Source organism: Hermetia illucens, chromosome 1 (assembly GCF_905115235.1).
Source record: "Hermetia illucens chromosome 1, iHerIll2.2.curated.20191125, whole genome shotgun sequence".
Classification (NCBI taxonomy): Eukaryota; Metazoa; Arthropoda; class Insecta; order Diptera; family Stratiomyidae; genus Hermetia; species Hermetia illucens.
This window is the reverse complement of record NC_051849.1, coordinates 160,098,370-160,122,095: the sequence shown is the minus strand read 5'-3', so window position 1 is coordinate 160,122,095 and position 23,726 is coordinate 160,098,370. Positions and strand designations below refer to the sequence as shown.

At 44.9% G+C, this 23,726-nt stretch overlaps 2 protein-coding genes across 2 annotated transcripts; one reads left to right on the top strand and one right to left on the bottom strand.

Moving 5' to 3' along the window:
• Window positions 1-11,047: 11,047 nt before the first annotated feature.
• Window positions 11,048-11,985, bottom strand: LOC119653258 (ubiquitin-60S ribosomal protein L40). The gene is made up of 2 exons (XM_038061659.1): window positions 11,826-11,985; window positions 11,048-11,575 (listed from the first exon to the last, which is right to left on the bottom strand). Exon 2 carries the CDS (start codon window positions 11,562-11,564, stop codon window positions 11,178-11,180), a length of 387 nt encoding a protein of 128 aa, XP_037917587.1. The 5' UTR covers window positions 11,565-11,575; window positions 11,826-11,985; the 3' UTR covers window positions 11,048-11,177.
• Window positions 11,986-12,242: 257 nt separating this feature from the next.
• LOC119646121 (cleft lip and palate transmembrane protein 1 homolog) lies at window positions 12,243-15,202 on the top strand. Its single transcript, XM_038050241.1, has 2 exons — window positions 12,243-12,803; window positions 12,875-15,202. Exons 1-2 carry the CDS (start codon window positions 12,744-12,746, stop codon window positions 14,789-14,791), a joined length of 1,977 nt encoding a protein of 658 aa, XP_037906169.1. The 5' UTR covers window positions 12,243-12,743; the 3' UTR covers window positions 14,792-15,202.
• Window positions 15,203-23,726: the final 8,524 nt, after the last annotated feature.

The window sequence follows — 23,726 nt, the reverse complement described above, 5'->3', positions numbered from 1 at the left end:
GTTAGGTAGCGCATGGTGTCTGCTGGTGACCACACTCCTTTTGAGGTCATACTGTTAAATAGGAATGTCAATGTCAGTGATGGTTACCAGTTGCCGGCCACTCTTCCCTCTCTGTGTGTGTACTTTTGTAAATGGATCAGAAAATTCAGTGGTTGAATTAATGGATGTGTATTGTCAATGATGACATACTAAGGAGGCCCGAGTGAAGGGCCCCGAACCAAGTCACGTAGTGAACGAATGCGGTTCGTAATAGACGGAGTAAAGCCTATAAATATTGATATCGACCTACTTACGCACTTACAGACGAGATATATCGTCCAACAAGGAACTGTTGAGGCGGTCAAAAGAAGAAGACTGGAGGCGTTTCGTCGGTGAGTATAGTGATGACACGAAGTCACACATTATCGGAATTAAGGTGAGAGAGAAAGAGTGACATGACGCGAGAGTGTTGGTGCTTTGCTAGGTGAACTATTTCCGAAATCCGACCCTTCGATCTCTAATGTCGATCACATTGAAGGGAGAAAAGAAATTCTGCACCTGCAGTGCTGCAAGATCAAGGACTCGGAAGTCACTTAGCTTGTATAGGATGCCGGGAGGGATGTACAAAACCATCTGGTGCGCCGTCCCATCTCATATCTAGTGTGTGTGTATGTCATTTTTCCAGTAGATTGTATGCTGTTGTGAATTAGCTGAGCGGCGGCGACGCTACTAACAAATTCTTTTATGGGCCATGTCTGCTATTTTCTACCGGAAATAACGAGAGGCAAACAGGAACGTTCGACGATTTAAATGATTTTCATAAAACTAAATAATTTTCATAAAGGCACGGAAAAAAAGTCATTGAAATCGATATTAGCTTAATAGAAATTCGGTAAAACGGTCCAAGAATCGAAAGTTTGAATGACACTCATTACAGATTATCAATTGTTACCATACAAAACTGCTTTGTTTATTTATTTACAAATTTATTTATTTTCTACGTGTAAATATAGGCATAAATATTTATTCAGATATATTTTTCATGATTTTGTATGATAACATGTCGGTCGAAACAACGTTCGTAGTCCCTGGGTGCACAAAGCAACTAATGAGAGCCGTTTTATCTCTACAAATTAAAAAAATATTGTGTTCCCACGTCATGCCACTGGGAAAGCTCGGTTTTGCAACTTCCATCACCTCCTAATTGGTAGCATATTGTTCGAGCACAAAGACTGCCATAAGGTCTGTTGGGTTTCAATTGATCGACACTGTACGAGCAATCAAATTGACCAATCGAGATTTCGCTATTGTTTCCTGCATGTGCTTAACAAGAGAGACGCTGATATCGGCCACAAAAGGGATAACCATCTCATTGTCGCCTTCGTTCGTGTGCGTATTGCGGGGAGAGGGTGGGAGAGGTGCGACTCCCCAAGTTCAACATCAACCGCTTGTATGATAGGTAGAGCTATCTTGCTGTTCGAACGGCAGATACACTGAGTAACTCGCCTAAGAATATCAATGAGGATTGGGCCGCCATCAAAAAGGTGCTACGCAGATCGTCGACCACCTACCAAAGGGGCATCATAAGATCTGGCTGAAAGCTCTATTGACCACTGTGGAGGTGGCGCGCTCGAATTCTGATACCAGCGAAATCATAAGAAGTTGAGCAAAGTGTGAGCGGTGAGAAAATGAAATTTTTAATTGCGCTGTTTAGGGAAGTGAAAGATGCCGCAGAACATAATGATTTCAGAAGTATGTACAGAATCACAAACGACCTTACATGTGGTCATAAATCTTTCGAAGCTCATGTGAAGGATGTTAACGGTCCGAGTTATCTGAAAACTTGGAAAAGACACTGCACTATGGTTCTTAACTGTATGACATCCGGAGAAGTTCCCCATTTTGTAGACGAAATAGCTTAATCCCTCAAAGGGAGTAAAGCCGCGAAGCTCAACGGTCTCCCCGCAGAGTTATTTGTCATTGCACCTGCAGTTGCTGCAGATCTGCCATTTCCATTCATACGGAAATCCTGTGAATTCGATACCTTTCCTAGTAAGTGGCGGGACGAAGTGATAGTGGCGCCCGTTTTGAGTATGACAATTGGAGGGGTATCTGCGTGCCGTCGCAAAAATAATAGTTAAAATAATCCTAGCACGCATCAAGCAAGGTTGATTGGGTGGGTTTTCGCACCGGATCCTCCTGTATTGACCAAATCAACACTCTACTGATCTAAACTGGAGTTTCGATCTTCGCTTTACTTGTTCTTCATTAATTTAAAGAAAGTGTGTGTATCTGACATGATCTACGCATATGGGGCATACCGGAAAAACTAATAAATATTAAGAGCGACATATTATGGCGCAAAATATCACCTGCTGCATCGAGGTAAGATCTCAGAGGAAGTTAAGGTCGAAAGTGGAGTCCGCGTTACATCGATGAATTTTTTCTGGCCCGCATTCGGAGTTTGAAAATTCAAATTTAATACTTCGAATTTGAGTCTTCGGTTCCAAGTTAAACCCGGCACATTGTCGAAATATATGGACATTAAGTCATGTATATTGACGACATCTTGCTTGACACCACCATCCATGTCAATATATCGGCATACATTTTGATTTAGAAAAGTGTTATATGAAAACAATTGTTTGTGGAAAACACACCGACCACGAAGGATACAGCCAAAATAACATCCGAATTGTAGGTATGGATTCGGACGACGTCTACAAATACCTCGGCATATTACAAATAACAACACCTGCTGTGGTAATAATTAAATCTTAATTGCTGGAGGAATTTGAACGGCGTGTAGATCTTATCCTGAAAACAGAGCTGTTCAGAAAAAATAAAATCGTGGCAATCAACACTTTGGCCAACATTGCACAAATTACCGAGCTACAACAGACGATGGCCACCCTCGCGGCAACCGTCTCCAAGTCAGCGGCAACAGTGGGAGCTTTGCGTTCAGGAGGTAGGTCCCGAACTCGTTCGTGGTTCACCAACCGAAATGGGAAATCGAGTAGTAGCGCCTCGGAGACCACAACGAGTCCTGCAGTTTGCTGCTACCACCGCAGTCTGAGACGAAAACAAGGGAGCGGGAGGAGGCAGGTGATTACTCCCCGGGCCAAGCGGTCATTAGAGCGAGATAGATTTGCCACTGCTCCTCAATTACGTACTGAATAGCTGAAAGGGGAAAATATGTCAGTTAGTATGAGAACAGTGCAGCGACAGTTGAATGAATTAAGACTCAGAGCTCGAAGACCAACAAAAAAGCCGAAGGCCGAAGGCTATGCTCGAAAAAAGGTTGAATTGGGTATTGGAACCATGTGACTGGACTGTGGACGCTTGGAGGTGAGTTGTGTTCTCTGATGAGTCTAAATTCAATTTGCTGGGATCTGACAGTCCGTACCCAGTGCGAAGAAGAAAAGGAGAGAGATTTGACTCCCAGTGTGTTGTACGAACTACACGACATTCTCCCTCAATAATGATGTGGGGTTGCATAACATCCAAAGGAATCGGCAGTTTTTCGTTTCTAGGCGGTGCTCTGGACGCAGAAAAGTACAAAAAAGTTATCGATGATTGCATTATTCAGACTTCAGAAGCACTGTTGAAGTAATGTTGCAGGACGATTCGGCTCCGTGTCATAGGGCTCGTACTGTAAGTAAACCAAATTTTTCCCGTGTCAAATTTTTTATCTGTTTCAGTACGGTTCTTATTCACAGGTAACATCTTGGAAAGAGGAGCTTGCTATACCGTCGCTGCCATGACCAGGAAACAGTCCAGATTTGTACCCCATAGAGGACTTATGGGCGTTCATGAAGGAGCGACTGCAACAAAGATCAGTAGGAAACAAAGCAAATCTAGAAAAAAACTATAGAAAAGATATGGCTTAATGAAATTCTGGACGATTTTATTGAAAATTTATACCAATCGATGCCCGCACGAGTTGCAGAGGTGATTAGGGCGAAATACTAAAGACCGAAAATAAAAAAAAGCGGAAATTAATTTCTTCTAATTTGATATCTATTGACTCTACTACAGGGTGCGGCAGCATAACTTCTTTTTTTAAAATGCGCGCCACTCAGTTAGTTGATGTCATAGCGGAGCGCCAGTGGTCTCGTTCAAGAGGGGATACTGTAAAGTTTTGTCCCGACACGGTTCAGTAGCCGTCATGCGTTGGAATAGTGAGGAGCGTGCCTTTGCTGTTGAGGTTTACTTTTCAAGCGGATGTTCGGTTATTGCAACACAGCGTGCATTTCGGAATCGCTTTAATTTAGCCCCGTTGGCTCCCGCCCCAGACCACAAATCAATTGTTGCATGGGTCACTACATTCAGACAAACTGCAAGTGCGACAAAAGGAAGAACTGAAGTCCCTCGGCCCGTTAGATCACCTGAGGACATTGAAGCAGTGAGAGCGTCAATGTTGCGATCGCCACGGCGTTCTGCGCGCAAACACGCATCTGCCCTTGGACTATCCGATCGTTCTGTGAGAAGAATTCTTCGTGATGATCTTCATTTTCATCCCTATAAGATGGCGATAGTGCAGGAACTTTCAGAACGTGCTTCAATTCTCGGATGAACGCGTGTGAGCTTCTTCTTGATGTCGTTCCCGAGGGTGCAATTGTTTTTTTCAGCGATGAAGCCCATTTTCATTTGTGTGGGTCGGTTAACAAACAAAACATGCGCTACTGGGCTGACACCAACCCTCAAGAATTGCATCAAAAGTCACAGTGTGGTGTGCAATTTCCTCAGCTGGAATTATTGGTCCCTGGTTTTTTGAGGAAAATGAGGTTACAGTGACAGTGAATTCGGACCGGTATGTAAACATGCTACAGATTTTTTTTCCCACGGCTAGAAAATTTGGATTTGGGGGACACTTGGTTCCAACAAGACGGTGCAACAGCACACACTTCAAGAGCATCGATGGCTGTTTTGAGGGAACACTTTCCAGGGCGCCTTATCTCAATTAGAGGCGATTTGGAATGGCCGGCACGCTCTCCCGATCTGTGCCCTTGTGATTTTTTTCTATGGGGTTTTTTGAAATCCCGTGTTTATGTGAACCGTCCAAGAACCCTACAAGATTTGAAGACCAACATCCAAGAAGAAATTGCCAACATAACACCTGCTATGCTAACAAGAGTCATGACAAACGCCAGAAATCGGTTTACGCAATGTATGGAGAATGGGGGACGTCACCTAACAGGTTTGATCTTCAAAACAATGTAAATAAAAACTTTAGACATGTACCTACATTATAAAAAATAAATAAATATTTTCCGATGCATACAATAGTTTTTATTGAGTTTTGAAAAAGAGAAGTTATGCTACCGCACCCTGTATTAACACACAAATTTTCGACGAACGTACCCCGTTTCTCTCAAAACTTCAACTTTCCTTTCCACCATATCCTTTAAATAGAACTTCTGCTGGTGTAAATAATCATAACTTCACATGCAATCACATGAAGTAAAACATTATTCTCCAGCTTCATGATAAACCCGAAAACCCCCTTTTGAACTTGAATTTTCTTTCACACTCGCATTGCGAACATTTTTCTTGTCTGGCACTGTACTTGGCCCCAGCCGCAAAGGGAGTCGGAGCTGCTGGTTCGACGATGAATATAAGCTAGCAACAGAACGGAAGGACGCGCGCACAGACGTATCACGGACTCCGGCGAGCGGAGAAACGACTTCATAAACGGAAAGAGAAAGCCTGAGGAACCAACATGTCTGTGAACTCGAAAAGTACAGGGAGCAACCGCATTAAGCGCGTAAGTTTTACGAACAAGTCAGCAGGATGAAGCTTTATACCACTCAATGTTCATCCTGGTGAGACAAAGAAGGAAATCTGATTTCGGACAGAATGGCATCTTACAACGATGGATAGAGTATTTTGGTGAACTGCTCAACATTTTGGTTGGAAGATACACAAGTTGGAGGTCCCGTCAACTGCAAACGACGAACAAATGCTGCCATAGATAGAAGAAACAGTCTGTACAATTCATCGGCTTAAAAATCATAGGTCGCCAGGAGCCGATGAAATTCCAGTCGAATTGGTTAAATATGGAGGCGACCACCTGCACCAAGTGGTTCATCAACTGATGCTCAAGGTGTATGACAGCGCATTATCTGTTCCATACATAAGAAGGGGGATATCACACAGTGCAGCAATTATAAAAGTATCATGTTGCTGAGTACCATCTATAAGATATTCTCCACTATTTTGCTAAGTCAGATAGTCCCATACGTCCAGAACATCATCGGCCCATACCAAAGAGTCTTCACTCCAGGCAAATCAGCAACAAATCAAATTTTCTCCTTGCGGCAACCGATGGAAAAACTGTTGGAATATGGACATCAGTTGCACCATCTTTTCATCGACTTTAAGGCCACCTATGATAGCATAGCCAGGGTAAAACTGTACACGATCATGAGAGAATTCGGTATCCCAACGAAATTGATAAGACCGACTAGGCTCACCCTGACCAGTGTGCTTGGCCAGATTAAAACAGCAGAATCACTCCCGAGACCATTCGACATCTATAACGGCCCAAGACATCATTCATTCATCATGCATTCTCTTTAACCTGGCCCTGGAAAAAGTGATCCATGATACTGAAGTAAATTCGAGGTGTATGATCCTCTTTAAGTTCACCCAACTACTGGCCTATGCTGACGATATCGACATCATAGGAAGAACGACCCGAGACGTACAAACTGCATTCATCCAAATCGAGGAAGCTACGCGAGATCTTAGGCTGCACATTAATGACGGCAAGACAAAATATACAACGTCAGCACCAAACCGCACTGGTCAAACGGGAAGAATAAAGATAGGAGAATACAACGTTGAAAATTTTTCCTTTCTAGGGTCGAAAATCACAACCGATAACAGCTATGATGACGAAATCCGCGCACAGTTGTTGTCAGCCAACAGAGCCTATTTCAGCTTACAAAAACTGTTTCGCTCAAAACGTCTCACCATATGGTCAAAGCTCTTACTTTACAAGGCTATGATCTTGCCAGTCCTTATGCATTCCTCGGAAACCTGGGTTCTTAGCAAAAAAATTGCGAACTCTTGGCCGCGTTTGAGAGAAGAATCCTCCGAAGAATTTTTGGCCCCCTACATGAAGATGGACGATTCCGTAGCCGACACAGCGACGAAATCTACTAGCGATATCACCCCCGTCTGGTTGTGGATAAAATCCGGCTCAACAGGTTGCGGTGGGCGGGTCATTTAATCCGAATGGATGAGAACGATCCAGCCCGGAAAATCTATAAGGGCAATATCTATGTTTTTTTTTTGGGAGTAGGATAAGTGAAAGCGTTTATGCACAGAGTGGACTCCCGCAACAGCACGCTGGCGGACTACCAACTAAACACCTCCCTGTCATCAGAGAACTAGCCTGGAACCGTTTGACACATTACTTCCGGCTAGCCCTCCCGCTCTCCCGGCTTTGGGAGCCTTCAAGTCAAGGAATTCCTTTCACCAACGGGAGGGGAGGGGAGGAAGGGAGTTGTTGTTAGTTCAGGGAACCTCTTACCGTCCGATCCCTCCGCCGATCGAGTTCAACCTTCTTCGCAATAAGAAGAGCCCGAACATAATGGGCAATACGATTCCAGCTGCCAGCGCTCTTCACCATCTCTCTGACAATGATGTCTGGAGAGACCTCCCCTGTGTCTGCGTAAAGCTGCTGGCGAAACCGTCCCACCTCTCGCAAGAGAAAAAGGTGTGTTCAACGTCGTTCGCCACTCCATTGCAGAACACATAATCAGGAGATCGCGCCTTCCCAATCCTGTGCAGGTAAGACTGAAACCCTCCATGCCCATTTAGAAGTTGGGTAAGGAAATAATCAATCTCACAGTGCGTTCTGTTCAACCACGGGTTTAATTTGTCGATGAGCCTCGCAGTCCACCTGCCCCTTGGCTCATTTTGCCAAGAAACTTGCCACTCGGTAAGGGTGCGTTGACGTTCTTCACGGGCAACCACCTCTCTTAAGTTTTCGCCCTAACGGCGGTAGATAGCTTTGTGCTCCTTGGCAAGGACGACAACGAGGATCACTCCCGCGATCACCGTCACAGCCGGTTCGGAGACGGTGCGATAAGCAGACGCCACTTGCAAAGCTCTCCGCCTCTGCACTTGAACAAGGCGTTTACGATGCGTCTCCTTGTCAAGGGCATCAGCCCATACCTCCGCAACATAGAGAAGAACCGACTGCGTTGCTCCCATGAGGGGACGTCTCCTAGTTGATATAGAGCTCCCGACATTCGCCAATAACCGACTCAAGGCTGCGACTCCAGCTGCAGCTCATCTTCGAGTCGAGCATTAAACCAAGGTATTTAATCGCTGGTTTTGACTCTATAGTCAACTCGCCGATCGATATGGGACGCAGGGTCGGGATTCTCTCGATTTGTTCCAGCGCAAGGTTGAAACCGTGAGCAGTCATTCATCCGCTTACTTGTCGCATCAATATGCCAAGTCTGCTTTGCGCCTGTTCAACAGTGCGTCCGGCAACAAGTGCCGCAACGTCGTATGCATAACCGACCGTGCGCGACTCTTCAGGCATATCGAGTCTCAGCAGACTATCGTAGGAAGCGTTCCAGAGGTCCGACCTTGCGGATAAGTCCCCGGCAGAACGGATTGCTTTAGCGAGTCTACTCCTGATGAGCTTCTCGAGCACTTTTCCGGCCGTGTCAAGTATACACAGCGGTCGGTCTGCAGATGGGAGCTCCGGGTCTACTTTACCCTTACTGATCAACGCGAGTCTGGCCACTTTCCAGCGACAAGGAAAAATGCCCTCCTTCAAGCAGGCGTTGAACACTTCAAACAGCAATTCTGGCCATTGGCGGAACACCAGTTTGTAAACTTCCGCCGGGATGCCATCAGGACCTGGTACCTTCCTGTTTTCCATTTTCCGGGTGACAAGCTTATAGCCAAGTCCCCACCGGTCCTCATTCACCTTGTTAACAAGATTTTGCCAGCCGCGAGCTTTGCTTTTATTTATCGCGCTGCGGAGTCTCCTTTTTGCTGATCTTTATTGTGCGTTTATGGCACGTTGGCGTGCAAACGTTGTACCAAACGGCGGAGCTTATGACACTCCTTCCGTAGGTCGGCAATTTCTGCCATCCACCAGTTCATTGAAGGCTTGTCGCGACTGAGGCCTCTCTGGGGCATGGAAGCCTCACACGCCGTCGTTATCAGGTTCATCACTGAATTTACGACGGTATCAGCTGCGACACTACCACCCCCCGGAGTGCTCCCAACGCGGCCTTACCTGCTTCAAGAGCTTCGACGAACTTCCCGATGTTCACCCCGTCGACATTCCACACGCAGGGGGAGCGCCGTGTTGGTGCTCGCCGGCAAGTAACGTCAACCACTTCGAACGCAATGTACTGATGATCATTTGCCGAGAAGTCTTCTAGGACTCGCCACACGTCCACCGATTATGTCAGAGATTCCGACGCAAAAGTGACGCCAAAAATGCTTCCTTCACAACCTGGGCGCCGAAACGTTGGCGTGGAACCGGTGTTTAAAACTACGAGCCCGGTTCTCGCCGCCATTTCCAGAATCCGTTTCCCTCTGCAGTCTGACTGAGGCATGCCCCATTCAAGAGCCCTGGCATTAAAATCACCGACAACCAGGATTCCTCGAAACCGCGTCCTCCAGAGCATCAAGCCGGTGCCGAAAGTCCGGTATCGTCTCATTCAGCGTCAGGTAAACGCTAAAAAACGTTATCCCTAAACACCGGATCCAGACAAACCCGTTCCCCCAGCCTTCGGCAAGAACACGAAATCGAACGTTGTCCCGAACCCAGATGGCAGCGGTGCCCGATAAGTCGAGATGCCATGAGGACGGGTCCTTGTTTCGGTATTGCTCGCTAATCACACTAGATCAGCATTTGCTTCCGAAGCGAACTGTTCTAGCAACTGGTGAACGGTCCACTCCGGTGCATGTTAATTGCCCTCTCCAATTCTGCCCTGAAGATCGGACACTGTCCCGAGCCCGCAGTGTGTGCGACGCTTTCTCCAGACGCGCCACGATCCCTGCAGAGAACGCAACTCTTGCTTTCCTTGCAGGTCTTCGGTTGATGACCCACTTGGCTGCATCTCCGGCATGCTGGCAAAGCGTCCCACTCCTAATCAACAGCCAGGCGGCACTAAAATCCAACAGGCGAACTCCAAACTGGTAAGAGAATGTCTCGATAAGTTGAATACTTTCAGCTGGACTAAGGTGTGGATATTCTAGGTTTGGCCCATGTTAGGAGTCACGGCAATGAAGCAGCTAATGAACAGCAAAGAAAGAAACCGTCAAACTGGTCTACGAAGTAGAAAAGATCCTGTTAAATCGGGAAGCGTGTAATGGTTGTAAAAATCAAGGAGGAAGAGCAGTTGAGGGAACCAAAGTGCTCGTAGAATAATTTAAATCCAGATCAAGAAGTGCACTAAAATCCTAGTTATACTTACAGGTCACTGCAAGCTAAACCACTACTTAAGGATACTAAAGGAATAGAAATTCCGTACATATCCTCCGTCAATGCCCGCTGCTTATTGGAAGACGCAGTTGGGAGAATATCTAATGCGAGAGAAAAGTTTAAAAAGCCAAGAATTAGGCGGCACCCTAAAACCTTTGATAATAGACGCGATATACCAGCCAAGGACAGGATATTTTCGCCTGTGAAGCTTTCATAAGACCACAGAAATACGGGCAAAAAATCAACCAATTGCCTTTACTGAAAGCGGGTCCAACATAGCGCCTGACAATTCCTTCTTCTGCGAAAGACGCAAATTGGGAAACAATCCTAAAAAAACATGAACGCGTTCCTCGTGATAATGTAGGCAGCTAACTAGCTTGATGAAGCTCCGTCTGTATCAGCTCACATGCGGAAGTACGCAACGGCCAAACTCCTTATTGCTCACACTCTAATCAATATAAGCGCATTTCCCTGAATATGGCAGCATTGGAAAGCCTTCCTGGTCTTAAGGGCCCCATTGTACGCCCAAAACTTCTAAAAACAAAAGTGAGGACCACATTCAACAGCGCGGAATCCACCCACACAATAAAACGCGCGAAATAGTTCGTGTACCTTTTATTGATGGTTTTCCAATGGAACAAACTTACATTGACCGAATTCAATCAATGAAAACGCACAAAATAGAAAAAAATCGAACACCTCCTCGCACTCCGACAGTCCGCGTAGGCGCCTACTTCAACTTCTTCTTTGGGCGGAGATTGTTGGTGTGTCCGCACTTCTTCTTGCGGCAGTTGGTGGCTCTGGGATGGAGACGAGCGTAGCACTTGCGGCAGATCATCTTGTCGCAGTTGTACTTCTGGGCCAGGATACGCAGCGAGGGCTCGATGATACCACCTCGGAGACGGAGCACCAAGTGAAGGGTGGACTCCTTCTGGATGTTGTAGTCCGAAAGGGTGCGTCCATCTTCCAATTGTTTGCCGGCGAAGATCAAACGTTGCTGATCTGGGGGAATGCCTTCCTTGTCCTGGATCTTGGCCTTAACATTCTCGATGGTGTCTGATGGCTCGACCTCGAGGGTGATGGTCTTGCCGGTCAAAGTCTTGACGAAAATCTGCATTATTGGTGTTTCTGCAAGTATCAGAAAAGTTCACGTTAATTATTGGCTGTAAATATTGGAACCGAAATAAGGGAAATGTGGCGAACACTTTTTAGGTTATGGGAATGGCAAGAAACAAAGTCTTTATCCGCGTTAAACCACAAAAAATTCACTTCTTCATCCACAAATCTGCTTCTGTTCAGAAACATTTACGGAAATTAGTGAATTGTTAGTTCCAAACGCAGATAATCAGAATTTAAATCACATTTATCAGCACCTCACCTTCAGAAACGTGTAACGAAATGACAGACTTCACGGAAAAGGAATGCTGAACATGGCCGCCGAAACGTCAAAATAATTTCCCCTTTTTAATACATCCTATCAGAAGTGGTTAGAGGGAAATTCTTAGCAATTAGAATTTTTGAACGTTCCAATGCACATTTTAATTATGGATTGTAATTTATTCAGCTTTCTGTTCGCATCCGAATTGTTCAGTAGGCGTTTCTGGGTGTAGTTGTCAATTAAGAATTATATTCTCCTCAATTGCTCTCTATAAAATGATATTCGTTTGAATTTAAAAATTCTCCTATAGGACTCTCATTGAATGTAATTTTTGGTTCTGTCTTAATCGCAGAGAATAGAAAATTCTTGGTATCCTTTCGGCAAAACATTAACTTAGTTAAGTGGTTTTCGGTGCAGCAGAAAGCGTTTTTAAATGAAATCGAATACATGACTAGTTCGAGTCCCGTGAAATTTCCCCACAGTAAAAAACCAAAACAGCCCCGGTACCACCAGCCGTCATACATGCACGGCCGCCAACCGCATCTCCCTAAGTTCGACGTCAACGACAGACCTCAATTTTGACGTTTCATCCTAAAAGAACAAGATCGTGGCGAGAGCGGAGAATCATCGTTCGCAATCCGCAGGAGATACCCATCGTCGTGATCGACTATCTCTCGTCGCGCGACTTTCTTCGCAAAATTCTGAGATTCAGTCGAAATTCCCGTCAACAGTTACCGCGCACACGTACGTCATCCCCTGCCATTCAAAACCCGCATCATCTGTGATATGTTTTAGTTAGGGATCTCGACGTGTTTTCCATTAAAAAAAAATCAATTTATCGCGGCCGAAAATTATCTTTGGTCCGCCTAAAATTTTCCCATAAATTAGCCGCACACAATCGAGTGTTGTTCAAACACAATGCCGAGCGGCGAGCAATCGAAAGTGGTCGCGACCACGGCGGCCAGCAGTAATTCCGCGGTAAGTACCATTGTCACGACAATTATTACTGGACAGTTTTATTGATGCTTGTTTCATAATTCGCCATGCAGAGCGAACAGTCGTCGGAAGCTGGAGCGCAAGGTCAAGACGGCCAAGTCGCGCCGGGGACTCCGGGTGCCCCGCAGCAGCCGCAGCCCACACGGATGGAGTCCTTCATGGCGCTGGCCAAATCGCTGATCATCCGGGCGCTGATTATCTACTTCATCTCATCGTTTTTCCGGAAACCCGTAGCACCACAAAATGACCCGCAAAAGAACCCAGCGGCGACCGGCCCCCGGGTGTCCGCCTGGAACTTCTTCGAGAACGGAACGTACTTTGACCTGCACGTGTACCTGTCCGAAAGTTACGACCACGCTGATTTTGAAAATCCAGAGAGTCTGATATGGTTCCAGCCCGGCCTTGTGTACGGCGACTGGAGCAGCGGCGCGGACGGGGACGGCACTTACGTGCACCACAAGCAGATCAAGGCCTCAGAAAATCTGATGCGAAACGGCTCCATTTACTTGCATGCGTTTGTCACGAAGATGGGCCGCAGTCCTAACCCGAAGGCTGGGGATAACTACGCCGGACAGATGATGGGACACGCACAAAGGATGCTGAACAAGTACAAGAAGCTCCGAGCGAATCGCAACTACAACCTCCTGAGCGGCGGCCCAACCCCTAGCGAAGAGGTAGCCGCGGCAGCACAAAAGGACATAATCGTGTCGCATTGGCATCCAAATCTCACGATTAATCTGGTGACGGACCAGACAAACTGGGTGCGGGGATCGATTCCGCAACCGCTGGACGAGTACGTGGAGTTCGTTCATGATGGACGCACTTACCTTCCTATTGTGTTCCTCAACGACTACTGGAACATGGCCCGCGAATACATGCCCATTAACGAGACAACTCCCGTACTTGATCTCACCCTCACATTCCAGCCCCTGAGCCTATTCAAGTGGCAGCTGTACGCGGCACAAGCCATGAAGCACAAATGGACGAGCAACATCTTCGGAGAATTGATGTCGGGTGGCGGCGGCGAGGAGACTGACGAGGACCAGGATTCCCTCAAGGAGACACTGCTCGAGACAAACCCGTACCTACTAGGCCTCACAATCGCCGTTTCCATTTTGCATTCCGTATTCGAACTGCTCGCCTTCAAAAACGACATTCAATTCTGGAACAACAGAAAGTCCCTGGAAGGACTCTCGGTGCGGTCCGTGTTCTTCGGCGTTTTCCAGTCGCTGATCGTGCTCCTGTACGTCTTGGATAACGAGACAAATTTCATGATTCGAATCTCGTGCTTCGTCGGACTCGGCATTGAAGTGTGGAAGATCCAGAAGGTGGTGGACATCAAAACCGACTCCAGCAGGAAGTTCCTAGGCATATTCCCGCGCCTCGAATTCAAAGACAAAGGGTCCTACGTGGACTCCTCGACGCGTCAGTACGACAATCTAGCATTCAAATACCTGGGCTGGGTGTGCTTCCCGCTTCTCGTAGGCTACTCGGTGTACTCGCTCATCTACAACGAGCACAAGGGTTGGTACTCATTCATCCTCAACATTCTCTACGGCTACCTGCTCACCTTCGGGTTCATCATGATGACGCCACAGCTCTTCATTAACTACAAACTGAAGTCCGTTGCCCACCTGCCGTGGCGGATGATGACCTACAAATTCCTCAACACCTTCATTGACGACATCTTCGCCTTCGTGATCAAGATGCCGACGATGTACCGCCTGGGCTGCTTCCGCGACGACATTGTCTTCTTCATCTTCCTGTACCAGCGCTGGATCTACAAGGTGGACCACAAGCGCGTCAACGAGTTCGGCTTCTCGGGCGAAATGGAAGAGGAGGCCAAGAAGCGGGTGGCCGTCGCGGCTAACTCGAACCACGTGCCCGTCGGTGAGGACGCAGCCGCTGTGGCGGACAGTGCGCCCGCCGCGGAGCCCAAGAAGAGTCCGGCAGCAAAGAAAAAAGACTAGGTAGGAACTAGTGCAACACAAATGTAATCAGAGTAATATTAAAGTTACGTAGGTAAACTAATAGCGGCGCGAGAGGGCAGTCTTAGCTTAAGTTCCGTTGGATAGGATATGATTTAGTTTGTCCCCGCCCTTGAGTTGTTTTTTCTGTTTATTGTGTTAATATATGATATATGATTGCGGAGCCGTTAGCCTGGTTATGAATGGTCCCCATCCCCGCCTCTGTTTGTCCCATTTTGTTGTCTCATCCCCTTTGTCTTGCGAGCAGTGTCGGATGCTCTATCTCCCGAGATAAGGCGCGAAATAAACCTCTGCCGTTCTAAATGTGTGTGAAATGCTAAAGATAAATGAATAAGATGTAATACTGAGATAAATATTATTGGTAAAATAAACTACCAAAAAAGTATACAGAAACAATGGAGTTTTCATTCGACGGTATAGCAATTAGGTCTGGCGCTCGTTTGGCTTGTTTGCGCAAGTGTGTCGCCTTTTGTTCTCTCATGGCTGGTATGACGAATTGCTTAGTTCGTTTGAATGGCTTTTCTCAAACGCTAAACAATTTTCATAAAGCCATTTCATGACTTCTAATGAGGAAAGCTTAATAACTTCGTATTTGTAGAAAAAGGTCAGCTGCGAGCTTGGTTTTGTATATTTTGATGGTTTTGAAAGGTTTCATCGGTTCAAGAGAGCAGGAAGAATTATGAGGTCGGGCTGACCCTAGAGATTCTTGTTAAATACCAGTCAAAAACAGTTCCTTATTACAAGCGACTCTGCCCACGAAAATTCGTTCATTTACATAAGGTAAAGTTCTTCATTCCCTTTAACTCCTGAAAGGCCAGTAACGATCCTTTTTTATACCTAAATCAACCGGACTTGCAGCTCCAGTGGTAGCCCTGGATAATCCCTGGACAACGATCCTGTGGTGAACAAACTTGAGCGAAGCCGCGGCGCGCATTTCAATACAGGCACCACTGAACTTAGCGAGAGCTATAAATTGCACTCACGAATATGCTGCATTAAAGTAAAATTCAAGAAGAATTTCTAGTCCAAAGCGGGGTCTGCCAAGGGTTCATCTTTGTGCAAACATTCCCACTAGACTGATGACATGGTCTTGCTCTCTCAGCGGATCATGGACTTGAAGAAGGAGGCAAGCGGAGTCAAGAAAGAAGATAAATACCAACAGAACAAGGTTGTGTCCTGAATGGACTTGTGTAGTCTCGTCCGCAATGCAAAAACTGTGGGTGGGGGATGATGCGAACCGTGGGAATGTCCCCCATCAGTTGTTGAGCTCGCCCGTCCGCATATCTATCACATATTAAACAACGATGGGGTTCGCTTCGAATCACCTTTTGATCGTTCAGACCGGTTCCTTAAATAATTCCGGACAGTCGTTACGACCCCATGCAAAGTATTCTTATGCGCATCTGGCATTATCAGGAATGTGACGTGATGAATTCTAGGTAAGATGATCGGGTGCTTGTGGTTATTTGTGGCATCATAATTTCGCAATCTAACTCTTACTCTTAGCAACCCTTGGTCGTCTATCCACAGATGCAAGATTCATAGCCTATTTTTTATGGAAATTGAATTCCCCTTTATGATATCTTCAATTTCTTTAGTAAACTCAGTCTTCTGTACCAACTGGGGAAGTCGACTCTGTTCATATTCTTTGGGAGAAACTCGACCTCTCAGTTGCGTTTTGAACTGTTCCAGTAAATCAAAATTAGCATTGATACCGATGAAACTGACGACCTCCTGAGTGATCTCCTTGTCCGAGAGCCATTGTGGGCCCTTCCACCATAATGAGCAATTCACTAAACTGCGAGGACTTATGCCTCAAGAACTACTATCTACTGGTTTGTCCTTTGGCTTTTAAATCGTTGACCTCCTTGCTGACATCACTTTCCAACTTTTCTGGGTCCTTTTCCAATCCAAGACAAAAGTCACACTAGCAATTCAATGCTGCCTTTTTCGGGACCATTGTAGAAAGCACCCTATTCTTCAGTTCTGCTAGAAGCACCTTCCAGCTCCACCCTTGGAAGCGTAAACTTTCTTTTCATTGGCCTCACACGAGTTTTCGCACATTAGCAGCGATAGAGACACCTTTCCATGACTATCTTCTGTCTAACTATAGACGACTACCGCATAGGCTGCTTCCGAGGCATAACAAAAACCATGAAATCCGCATCGTTATTTCTTTGAATAATGAATCCAGAGCGGTATCCAAATAGCTTCCAGCTCCGGAAGTTCGGCTTCATAAGGAGAAAGGTTATCTCAGCCAACTTCAGAGTGCTAAATCTGCTGCATTGCTGCATGAGGATTTCCATTCCTATCATCATTGGTGCAAGCCAATGCAATAGGTCGTAGATGGTAGCAATATTTCTTAATAATTTCCGTTTGGTTAGGCTTTCACTTAGACTATATTTCACTGGCTTGAATCTGAGGTCATCCATCGATGGAGCCTAGTGTGGCAATGGTTGTTTCTCTCGTGATTTCGTCGAGGCCGACTTCATTCGATTCGCCCTGAATCTCTTGTACCAATTCAGAATCATTCACAGTCCATTTTCTCAGGTTGAATCTGCCTGTTGCCTGATCATTCATTTATTAAATACTAGCTGACCCTGCGAACTTTGTTCCGCTTTAGAGGCAAAAAATAAGCAGATTTTTGATATTATTTTTTTATTAATGACTCTTTAATAGGCGCACTCTTCAGTTAAGCACCCTGTGATACACGACATTTTTTGTTTTATTATCAGGCGCAAGAATAAACAACGCAGATGGTCTTCCGACCCGTGAACATGCCACATTCCATGTGAAGAACATTGATTTTCCAGATTCAGAGCACAAACTTTCAAGGATTGGCCTTGTGATTTGTTAATTCAACCAGCCAACCATTCATTATTTTTGTAGTTAGTAATGATGTTTGGGAATACTTTGTTGATAAGTTCGTTTTTTGATGAGACAAAGTTACAAAGTTTCGATGAGGCAAAGGTGTCCGAATAGCTGCGTGGTTAGAGCACAAGACTGTCGTACGGAAGATCGCGGTTCGAATCCCACTGGGGGCAGTGGGATTTGTATCGTGATTTGACGTCGGATGCCAGTCGACTCAGCTGTGAATGAGTACCTGAGTCAAATCAGGGTAATAATCTCGGGCGAGCGCAATGCTGACCACATTGCCTCCTACAGTGTACTGTAGTGTATCGTTACGGTCTTGAATGAAGTGCTCTAACACACTTCATGGCCCTGATCCAATATGGATTGTTGCGCCAACGATTATTATTATTAAAGTTACAAAAATTCTGAGGAAATGAAATCAATCCGATTCGTCGACAGGTACTCGACCATTACCGATAGTCAGCAATCGCTCAGAGAAATCTTTAAGGGATGTATCATTAAGCAATGCCACTCTCATGTTTGTTGTCAATTGAAGTTTCTTCACATAGCGCCATAGATTCGATGATTTGAGGCAAGCGTTTATTTCGTCGGCAGCCGTTGATTTTAGAATTAGTTTTTGACGGAAATCGCCAGACAGTAAAATCATTGCGCCTCCAAAACAACTCGAGTCATTGCGTAGATCTTTCAATGTTCGGTTAAGTGCTTCTCATGCACGTTTTTGCGCCATTATGCATTCGTCCCAGATGATGATTTTCGATGCTGATAAAACGTTGGCCATTGCGGAGTTTTTTTAAATATTACACGTTGGTTCTTCAATTGTTTGAATATTTAACGGCAATTTGAATGCAGCATCCTTCTAACAATGTGGCTGCTTTTCCAGAAGAAGCAACTGCAAGCGCAATGTTGGATCTCGCACGAACAGTGGCTAAAACTACTGATATGAGGAATGTCTTACCAGTTCCACCAGGGGCATCCAGGAAATGTAAACCACCATTTCCTTCATCGATTGCCTTCATTAATGTATTGTAAACTTCCTTTTGGTGGGGATTCAACAGTGGTACATTCGTTTGAACTACTAAATGTAATTCCTGGCAATCATATTCACGTTTCCCGTCCAATTCTCGATAAAATGCGTCATTCATTTCACGATTTGGCGGTGGCATTCCTAATATGACTACCGCACATAAGGTAACACATGTCTTCGATCAAGAGTAAAGCCCGATTATGTATCCCGTAATGCATCGCAAGATCGGGATTTCTGGAATTGACTCGAATTTGATGTAAAATACATATTATCCTTGTATTTACGCCACAGGTTAGATGAGTCCGATAATAATGTGCGTATCTGACTTGGATATGCAGAGATAATGGCTTCAACGATTGTCGTATCCCAATGGGTGTCGTTTTCTAGTCAATTGACTTCTTCACTTGCAGTACGATATGTTGGGAATATTGTACCATTCAGTACAGTCCGTAGTGACTCAAGTGACGTTGGCCCACGTAGATTTACCAGCAACAACCGCAAATAGAAGCATTCATCATTCTTTGGATGAACTGTATACATACGACCAAGAGCATCAGTAGAACGCACATCCGGATAACGAGGAATCGTATCGCCTTGCTTCCGTCGTTGAAAATTCTTCGATGAAGCATTTCAAGTGTCGGGAAGGATTCGATCGTCTTGGTCGCGACATTGTTAATGATATTTCAAAGAAAATACAAATTACTGATGATTATATATTTCTGACAAAATTTATATTATTAAATTTTCTACTTAACCATAGACAAAATTACGTTTAGCTGTCATTTGGGTTTTGTTATTCCATGTCAGATGCGTTTTTTTATACCACGTTTTATAGTGACTTCATGGAAACGCGGTCGAACGGGATAAAAAGTATTCTATGTCCGTCTCCTGGTTCTAAGCTACCTCTCCACCATTTTTCAGCCAAATTGTTCCAGCTGTTCTTGAGTTATAAATAATGTAACTAACACGACTTTCTTTTGTATATATAGAAGTAGCCTTTGTCTCAGCCCCGCTTACTAAATTATCAAAGAAAAAATCCTTCTTCAATTTCTCCACTACACTAGGGAACCTATCCCCTTCATCTGCTGATACAATGTCTTGACTGAGAGGAATGTGGCAGGAGTTTCGCCAAATGAAACTGTCGTGAGGACGAACTCCTGAGCCGACATAGTCTTTGATGGTCTATATATCTGATGGAAGTCCCAACGATATGGCTGCATGTTAATAATGCTCTTCTCGATATCCGACGAAAATTCATTCTTGTACCTCCATGTCAACATAATCGTAACCAAGCTCTCCTAAGACAATGTATTTTTGCATCACCTTATGGTATGCTATTCGCAACTCCTCGTCCTTATCAAACCGTTTCTCTAGCTGTCTAAAACGTATCAATGCCCTATTTTTAGAGCTATCTTGCTACCGCACTTCTGCTTTTCGCTATGCAATAGGCAATTCCTGCATACTTTCTTTTTCTTCGCAAATCGACATCTTTCGCTCACAGAAAGTTTTTGGTAGTCATCACATGCGTATAACCCATAACTTCCCTTGCAATTAACGCAGCCATTATCGTTCAATATTATGAAAGATGTTTCTTGAAGTGAACACTCGATGACTGAGGTTGAATTGTCAAAAGCAAACCCAAGACGGCAATATTTGACCGCAAGTCCTGCCACTCGTCCTACTTGGCCTCCGGACATCGAATCGCGAGGAATTTGCTGCAAGTCCCGCGGAGTTGGTGTGAGAGAACATGGGATTCCTCGACGAACTTGTCCGCTCAAAAGCGCAGAGGGGAAACTGAAGCCACCAGCGCCCACCAACCAGGCAAAAAACGTGGCTGATGTGACCAGGGAGCTAGACTCCTGCACGCTCTTCAGAAGTCCACTGCAGCCGTCTTACGAGTGTCTCTTCGAGATTCTCCAGAATCTGGTTATCTTTTGACAGCCAGCCGCATTGATTGGCTTTGCCATACCTTCGGTCAACTTTTAAATCTCCATTATTAATTAAAGAAAAATAAAGTCTACTGTGTAAAACAAAGCCTTATTCAAATTGGTTTACTGTCGGTCTGTCCGTCCCTTTGTCTATCACATGCATTTTTGTCGAAGGTGGTTATAGCGATTGGCACCAAATAATAGCAAGGTGAGAACTGTGAGCACTCATGTATACAGTGAGTTACATCCTTCTACGTGGAATTAAAGGGGAGGGGTCCCCATACGTGCAAAAGTGGTGTGTATTTTTTTTTTCATCAAAGATAGCCATGTGGGATATCAAATGAAGGGTCTCGGTTATTACTTTCCGAAGCCGGTCTTGGTTTTTTTATATTTATTGGAAAGGTGAGGAGTGCGGAGGAACCATTTTAATGAATAAATGAGCCTTCGGAATTGTTTTTTTTATATTATCGAATATGTTAATTAGGCAAGTGAAATTCCCGGGGATTTATGTATGAACTATTTGACTTGAATGGAAATTTACGATCAAATTTCTATGCTTGAAACTCAACATGTAACACCCAGCTTCGAATTAAATTTGGTAACGAGACTATTAGGACCAACATACATACATATGTATGTTGTTCGTATGTTAGTAATCATTTGGAAGTCCTTTTTCCGAACAATTCGTCCTCTCCTTTCTAAAATAATGCATGTAGCCAAAATTGATGAAGTATCATATCAACCATGATAACGTAGAAGTAAATTTTAAATTACCCAATAATCTCCTGAAAATAATTTATTCTTAAAATGGCCTTTCAGAGAGAAGTTGCTCCAGTTATCTGAGCGCTGATAAGATTATTATAAAACACGTGAGCAAAGACTCACATAGAGATGAACTGATAACGCATGAGTCAACCTCGCAGAACATCTGAAACGATTGATTTATAATTACAGAAATATTCCGCCCTAAAGGCAGCTTTTGCATTTGGACTCATTAAGTTTATCGCATGCATACTTTGCTGTTACTACTTGTGATTGCTTTATGGGCTGTTACTTAGCTTCATTCGTGACTGACAACAGCATTGTTATCTCTAACGATTGCTGAAGTTAAGTTTTTGCTTGACAGCTCCGAAGAATCGAAAATTTCCAGATACTTTAGCACTTTCGTACACTCTTCGTAGTAATCCCGCAATCTAGAAAGAATGGTAGAAGGATATTTTCATGGATCTTTCTTTTGCGGAGATTGACAGAGGAGTATGCATGCAAATTGGGCCCGTTGGCGACATCTACTGAATTGTGTTGTGTATAGGGGTCAAGATTTGGATTTGCTTTCGAAAGAATTGTGAAACGTGACTTAGCATTACCATCATCAACGGCGCAACAACCGGTGTGCGATCTAGGACTGCCTTAATAAGGAACTCAAATTCGATATACCATTTCTCCACCTCAGGCAGGGTCTGCCTCATCTTCTTTTTCTACCAGAGATATTACCCTTATACACTTTCCGGGTGGGATCATCCTCACCCATACGGATTAAGTGACCCGCCCAACGTAACCTATTGAGCCGGATTTTATCCACATCCTGACGGTCATGGTATCGCTCATAGATTGCGTCGTTATCTAGGCCCCTCATATAGGGGGCCAAAAGCCAAGAATTCGCAATTTTTCTTGCTAAGAACCCAAGTCTCCGAGGAATATATGAGGACTGGCAAAATCATTGTCTTGAACAGTAAGAGCTTTGACCCTATGGTGAGACATTTCGAGTCAAACAGTTCTGGTAAGCTGAAATAGACTCTGTTGGCTGCCAAAAACCGTGCACGGACTTCATCGTCGTAGCTGTTATCGATTGTGATTTTCGACCCTAGATAGGAGAAATTATCATCAGTCTCAAAGTTGTATTCTCCTATCTTTATTCTTCCCGTTTGACCAGTGCGGTTTGATGTTGTTGGTTGGACGGCTTTTGGTGCTGACGTTGCCACCATATATTTTGTCTTGCCTTCATTGATGTGCAGCCCAAGATCTCGCGCCGGCGGCTCAATCTGGATGAAAGTAGTTTGTACGCCTCGGGCCGTTCCTTCCATGATGTCGATATCGTCAACATAGGCCAGTAGTTGGGTGGAAAGAGGATAGTATCCTTTGCATTTACCTCAGCATCATAGATCACTTTTTCCAGGGCCAGGTTAAAGAGGACGCATGATAGGGCATACCCTTGTCGTAGACTCTTGTTGATGTCGAATGGTCTTCGGGGTCCTGCTGCTTTTATCAAGCCTCGCACATTGGTCAGAGTCAGCCTAGTTAGTCTTTCGTCTAATTTAGGCTAATTTCGTCGGGATACCGAATTCTCTCATAGCCGTGTACCGTTTTACCTTGGCTATGCTATAAAAGGCGGTCTTAAAGTCGGTGAAAAAATGGTGCAACTGATATGCATATTCCAACAGTTTTTCCATCGCTTACCGGAAACCGCAGAGAGAAAATCTGATCTGTTGCTGATTTGCCTGGAGTGAAGCCTCTTTGGTATGGGCCAATTATGTTCCGGGCCTATGAGGCTATCCGATCTAGCAAGATAGCGGAAAATATTTTATAGATGGTACTCAGCAATGTAATATCTATATAATTACTGCACTGTGTGATATCTCCCTTTTTATGTATGAGACAGATAATGCCTCTTTGTCAGTCGTCAGGCATTGATTCCCTGTCTTACACCTTGAGCATAAATTGATGAACCACTTGGTGTAATTGGTTGCCTCCATATTTAACCAATTCGGCTGTAATTCCATTGACTCCTGGCGACTTATGATTTTTAAGCCGGCACAGACTGTTTCTTCTATACTTGGTGGTGGTAGTATTTGTCCGTCGTCTTCAGTTGACGGGACCTCCAACTCGCCGATGTTCTGGTTGTTCAATAGTTCATCAAAGTACTCAACTGATCGCTCCAATATGTCTATTTTGTCGGAATTCAGATTTCCCTCTTTGTTTCGGCAGGATGAGCATCGAGATGTGTAAGGCTTTATCCTGCTGACTTGTTGGTAAAACTTGCACGCCTGGTGCGGTTGATCCCTGTACTTTTCGAGTTCAAAGACCTGCTGGTTCT